The 6,478-nt window shown below is 31.9% G+C and overlaps 2 protein-coding genes across 6 annotated transcripts; one reads left to right on the top strand and one right to left on the bottom strand.

Annotated features, from left to right (window-relative positions):
• The first annotated feature begins 1,104 nt into the window (after window positions 1–1,104).
• LOC105788916 (eukaryotic translation initiation factor 5) lies at window positions 1,105–3,638 on the top strand. 2 transcript variants are annotated; one of them, XM_012616028.2, is made up of 2 exons: window positions 1,105–1,167; window positions 2,411–3,638. In XM_012616028.2, exon 2 carries the CDS (start codon window positions 2,418–2,420, stop codon window positions 3,381–3,383), a length of 966 nt encoding a protein of 321 aa, XP_012471482.1. In that variant the 5' UTR covers window positions 1,105–1,167; window positions 2,411–2,417; the 3' UTR covers window positions 3,384–3,638. The 2 variants fall into 2 exon arrangements, with proteins under 2 accessions (XP_012471482.1, XP_012471458.1); XM_012616004.2 differs by having other exon boundaries at window positions 1,114–1,167; window positions 2,361–3,638.
• Window positions 3,627–6,241, bottom strand: LOC105788938 (hypothetical protein). Of its 4 annotated transcripts, XM_012616065.2 has the most exons (8): window positions 5,998–6,241; window positions 5,440–5,689; window positions 4,730–4,801; window positions 4,558–4,625; window positions 4,326–4,476; window positions 4,158–4,238; window positions 4,000–4,089; window positions 3,627–3,898 (listed from the first exon to the last, which is right to left on the bottom strand). In XM_012616065.2, coding segments are annotated over exons 1-8 (804 nt in total). In that variant the 5' UTR covers window positions 6,000–6,241; the 3' UTR covers window positions 3,627–3,808. The 4 variants fall into 4 exon arrangements, with proteins under 4 accessions (XP_012471519.1, XP_012471511.1, XP_012471494.1 ...); XM_012616057.2 differs by having other exon boundaries at window positions 4,158–4,476; window positions 5,951–6,241; XM_012616040.2 differs by having other exon boundaries at window positions 4,158–4,476.
• Window positions 6,242–6,478: the final 237 nt, after the last annotated feature.

The raw sequence follows: 6,478 nt of genomic DNA, 5'->3' as shown, positions 1-6,478 counted from the left end.
TGTCATTCTATTTTTATTTAATATACATAATTTAATATATTTTAAAATTTATATTATTTTATAATATATCTAAATTTCATATTATATATATAAGTAAATAATATATTATAGCATCAAATCATATATCATATATATTATAAGTTCTAAATAAACAAATTTGCTCACATTATAGTTCTTTGACACGTGATACTCCTCATTTTAAACATTTATTTTTATTTTAGGTAAATTACTCTTTTACCCTTACTTTTTAAAATTATATTAGACAATTTAGTTTAACCATAACTTAATTATTACAGCGTATATTATAATTTATAAGATTTTTAAAATTAATTTTATTGTTATTAATTTTATAATAAAATTATTTTTGTTACTGTTAATTATAATTATTTTCATAAATTAATTTATTTGTTTGTACAAAATTTATAATAAAATTTTATTTATTATAATAATTTAATATGATATTTTCAAACTTCATAATAAAACATATTATATACTACTAACATGTCGATTTTTATATTAAGATTAAATTTATATTATTTTTATTTCTTTTTAAAAGCAACTACATTGGTAAACACTATTAGCTTATGTATCGCATGGGCCATATACAAAGTAGTATATATATATATATGGGGAAGGATCCACTTATATCAATGTAAATTTTAAATGGTTTTACACTCTTTCATAATTTTTATTGATTCAATCGTTGAATATATCAAAATATGTCATGCATGTAATTTTTGAATCAATTTAATATCTATAATATACATTTAACGGTTGCATTTTTAACATGAAATGAATAGTTAGAAATTTTAAATTTATGTCAAACTAGACATGCATAACATTCATGAATGTAGCATGAAATATGACAATTGAATTGTTAAAACATTAATTTTATAAAAAACTAGGAAAGAATATAAAACCATTTAAGTTTTATAGCAGTGTAAGTAGATCCTCTCTATATTTATAAATTCAATAATTTAATTATTATTCTAAAAATATTAATTAAATAAAATTTAATAAAAATGTAATGTAAATAATTGCAAATTGCATGGAACTGGCCGATCCTATATAAATAAATAAATAATCTCTACCTCTAAACCAAAAGGAAGACACAACTTTTCTAAACCCAGAATCTTCATAATAATTTTCGTGTTCCTTCAATATCAGGTAAATTATCACAATATTTTCCATCTTTTTCTTAATAATTTTTTGTTTATATTTCTTTGTTTATTTCATTATTTGATTTTTTCCCATAATGTTTAAATAGTTTTGTAAAGAAAATCTATAAAAAAAGTTGTAAGCTTTAATGTTAGAAAAAAAAGGCAAAATAAATTTAAACCGGATAATAGGTAATTAATTTGAAAATTTATGAAATGAGTTAGATATAAAAGTAAAACTGCAGAATATAGTAGTATTTAGTGGCATCGAATTTTGTTATAAATAAGTTATTTTTAAAAAGTATCGTGGAAATTCTTATAATAGGAAAATTACATTTTGTCTTTTAAATTTAAAAATAAAAAAATTTAATCTTTACACATTAAATCAAAGCGTAAATTGGTCTTTTCTGATAAAAATTTAATCCATTTTCACTGTTAAAAACTAGTGTAGGTAACAGAATAACCATACAGTGACACATGGCATACCAAGTGTACCTCATGGTGATGTATAGGGATTAGTTTTTAATAATAGAAATAGATTGATTTTTTAACAGAATAGGGACTAATTTGTCAATATTTTGATTAAGGAGGACAAAATGTAATTTAATTACTAGTATAGGAGCCTCCATGATACTTTAACCTTTTTTTTTCTGTAAACGTGATCTTATATTTAATTTATGATGTAAAATTTTTAATGAACTTATTTTTGGTTTGAACTTTTTTAAATAAATATTGTAGTTATGCTCTATCCAGGGACGTCGCGGGGGCTAACAAGGCTCTAGTCCCCCTAAAATAGAAAAAAAAAATTCATTTAGACCCTTTAAAATTTTAAATTGATAAAAATAAAAATACACTTTTAACCCCTCTAAAAATAATAAAATTTTGATTTAATCATTTAAAAATTATAAAAATACATACTATTAAAATAATAAAATTACATTTTTACTATCCTACAAATTACCATTTAATTTTACTCCCCTAAAAAAAATTGCCTAGCTCTATCGATCACACAGTTTTCCGAAGCTCCAACAGTTGCTGGCATTTTTTTTTATTTAGGGTAAATAGATCGAGTCTGGGAATTCTTCCCATGTTTCAAAAAACCTTTATTCTTTTCACGATTTCGTTACAAGTTTTTGTTCATGTTTGGGGTTTGCTTATATGTCTTGAACTTGAAAAGTTTGCTATTTTGAATTGTTGTTGAAGATGGCATTGTTGAACATTGGTGCTGGAAATAGTGATGATGCCTTCTACAGGTATAAGATGCCAAAAATGATCACCAAGATTGAAGGTCGAGGAAATGGCATTAAAACAAACATAGTCAACATGGTTGATGTTGCAAAGGCATTGGCAAGGCCTGCTTCTTATACAACCAAGTATTTTGGTTGTGAGCTTGGTGCACAGTCTAAATTTGATGAAAAAACAGGGATTTCTCTTGTTAATGGATCCCATGACACTGCTAAACTTGCAAGACTTCTTGAAAACTTTATCAACAAATATGTGCAGTGTTATGGTTGTGGAAACCCTGAAACTGAGATATTTATAACTAAGAATCAGATGATACAATTGAACTGTGTTGCATGTGGTTTTGTTTCTGATGTTGATATGATGGATAAGTTGACAAGTTTCATATTGAAAAATCGAGCTGAACCGAAGAAGAGGTCAGACAAGAAGGCGATGAAGAGAGCTGAAAAAGAGAGACCCAAGAAACGTGAAGCTGCTGCCGCTGCTACTGATGATGTGCAATGGCAAACTGATACATCAATGGAGGCAGCTCGGCAGCGAATAAAGGAGCAGTTGACTGTTGCAACAGCAGATATGGTCATGTTATCAACCGAAAAGAAACCGAAGGTGACGACCAAGGCAAGCAACAAGGGACAGATGATTGCTCTGTTAGAGGCCTTATTTGAAGGCATTGAGAAAGGGTTTGCAAAAGAAGTGATTAAGAAGAAAAACTACCTTGCTCTTGCTGCTAAAGACAAGGAATCTCAGTTGCTTCTACTTAAAGCCATAGAGTCATTTTGTGGAAAAGCTAACTCAAATGCATTGAAGGAAGTTGCTTTAGTTTTGAAAACACTCTATGATGTTGATGTATTAGAGGAGGAATATGTACTTCAATGGCATCAACAAGGTTTGAAAGGGAAGAACAAAGGGTCTCAGATATGGAAGAATGTAAAGCCTTTTATTGATTGGCTTCAAAGTGCAGAATCAGAATCTGAAGAAGAATGACATTCTTGTGTGTTGGCATTTTTAAGGTATTTTCTGCTACTAAGAATAAAAAGTGGATAGTTAATCTGCTTGTCTGATTTCGGGGTTTTTTTAGCTTTATTGATTAAGTGTTTATTTTATGATTTTTTGTGTCTGATATTAAGGATTTGGTCTGGTTGCCTGATTTGTTGATTTGTGCTAATAGAACAGTCCCTTTGTTTAAACATTCATATAGTAGAGAAGCAATAGATGATCATCAGCTCATTTTTCTTTTCAGTCCTATATGCTATATTTATATTTGCTATTCAATACTTTGGTAAATATACACAGTAGTAGCATCAACTATATATATATATATATATATATCCATCCTGTTTGTTTTCTGCTTTCTCTATAGCTGCAATCAAATCATCAGTTCTTCCATACGATCCAGCAGTACGACTAAACTAATGTACTCGAATCAAACGTGAATGCGGCGGGTGCAATTGCGGTAAATCACTTTCTTCATCCGATGCATCAAGGGAAAACTGAGGATCCTATAGCACAGTGAAAGTCATCGGCAATTAAGTGCCAACATAGCTAGTAATGATACTGATAAAAGAAGTAGTTCTTGAAGAACGCCTAACGAAATCTAAACCTGATGGTGTTGGCGGCGTTGGATAGCAGTAAAAGCTTTAACCATGATATATATAGGCAACATAATCCCAATGGCTCTCAACATTAGTAACTGCAACAAGTAACAAAAATGTTAACAATGCTTGTTTCCAGCAGTGTGCTCGAACGGCACTATCTTACCGTGAACAATGTCAATGAATAGTCTCCAGCGCCACTGATTACGACCGGAAGAGTGTGGCGTAGAACCAGAAGAACCATAAACTGCAAATAAGCATGCAAATGAATGACATTGTTGTTAAAATTCGAGCCCGATGTGCGTGTGTTTGTGTGAGAGAGAGAGAGAGATACAGTTATAGCAATGACGCGACAACATATCAGGCTTCGAGATCTAGGAGCTGAGTAATCATCGATCTCAGTTTCCAGAAAATCACGATCTTCGGTGACTACTGTTATAAAATGCGGAGTCGGCAAGTCTCTCCTTGAAATTTCCCAATTCCCTCTGAAATGACAAGCACAATTCTTAATGAGTGAAGGACCCTGAATAAGGCTAGAATATAGATATAAACAGAACAATATATACCTGAAATTCATAGGAACACTTCCATAATGAAATAAAGGAGGCGGTGCCGTATAACCGGGCTTAAATTGCTAAAATTTCGCAAATGTTCCAACAAAAGTAACAATTAGTTTCTTTCTATATGAAAGAAAACGATGCAAGCAAATTCTGAACCAGGATAAAAGAATGGTTGAACCTGGTGGCAAATCTCACAGACTATGTCACCCTTTTCATTGCACCACCTCTGCACACATTTACGGTGAGCATACTGCAATAATGAATAAAACATGTTATCTCATTTGCAACTACAAGTGGCAAAGTTCGACAATGCCAATGGATGATCGGAGAACGCTCTGAGTGCCTACCAGTATGCACTCAGTGCTTTGCATGCCAAAACACTAATCAATACATATACGAACATAGCATACACGCAGAAAGCCGAAGACGGTTTTATGAAGCTACTGATTCATCTGAACAAATTGCCATTTAGGAATAGAATCACACACATGTTATCTCATTGCAACTACAAGTGGCAAAGTTTGACAATGCCAATGGATGAACAGAGAATGCTCCGAGCATGTGGTGGGAACGAGCTTGGTGCTTTGCATGCCAAAACACAATAACCAATTGATACAAGTGGCAATGTTCAACAATGACAATGGAAGAACAGAGAATGCTCCGAGCGCCTACCCGTATGCACTCAGTGCTTTGCATGCCAAAACACTAGTCGATAGATATATGAATATAACATACACGCAAAACACAGAAAACAGTTCTATGAAGCTACTGATTCATATGAAAAAGTTACCACATTCAACTTAACAGAATAGGCAGGGTCTTGATTTAGCATGTATGTTTTAGTACTGACATTAAAATCCAAGAGGAACGGTTCAATTCGCAACTGACCTTCAAGCTGCCACGACAAGAACAGGGTATCTCCATGTTCAAATCTTCATCGTCATCATGACAAATCCTACATTCTACTAATTTACTTGGAGAGGAACCAACATTGTCATCCATAGATGAAAAGTCAATTATATCATGTTTGCTTGTTGAGGGCATGCCTAGTTGTAATTGTTTTTTACTCTCAATAGCAGCTTCAAGGGTGGATTCAGTCAATAGCCGGTCCACAAGCAACACAAAATGGTCTCCCATCCTTCAATTCATACACAAAATTAAAAACATTGCAATTTTTATATATTGAAATAATGTGTAACAATGTAATAGAAGCTACAAGAAATGAGATGAAAATGGAAAACCCAGAAAGGAAATGAGAGAAGAACAAAAACCCAGAAACCAAAAATCATAGATATATTGACTATAATATAGAAAAAAGGAGACCCATGTTCCAAAAAGACATCAACTTTATAAATGAAATTTGAATTATTTGAAGTAAAAACAAACAGATCATGATTACCATTGGACAGAAAGCTGTTACTGTAATGGAAAAAACAAGAGGCTTACATTACAAGTAAAGGAATGGAAATTTTCTAATTCAAGAACAAAGCAACAATTTTGGTTTTTTGTTGCTGTTGCTGTTGTTTTGTTTTTGTTGTTCCTTCAAATGAAGCAATAGCTTGAGTGCACTACCATCATCATCATCACCATTTTCATTCCAATTTTTCAAACCAAATTCTACACGACAAACACGATTGCATGGTAAAAAAAATCCAGGTCGTGGGACTAGGGATAAAATGACGTGAGATTCTGTAATGACAACCACGTGTCTTTGAATATGCAATGTTTGTCAGTTAAGATTGGAGCCTACTTTGGTGTTGGAAGTTGGGACCAGTCGCAGTTATCTACGCCGTGAATCAATGGCTGATGTTCTTGCTCTTAGTCTTGGTCTTGGACCATGTTTTTTTGTGGCTTATTTCTTTGTTTTCCCCCATCAATATTTTAAACATGAGGCTAAGCTTTACACTCTTTTTCCGAATCTTTAGGG

This window comes from Gossypium raimondii, chromosome 7 (genome assembly GCF_025698545.1).
Source record: "Gossypium raimondii isolate GPD5lz chromosome 7, ASM2569854v1, whole genome shotgun sequence".
NCBI lineage: Eukaryota > Viridiplantae > Streptophyta > Magnoliopsida > Malvales > Malvaceae > Gossypium > Gossypium raimondii.
The sequence above is the reverse complement of the archived record's forward strand: the minus strand, read 5'-3'. Positions and strand labels throughout refer to the sequence as shown.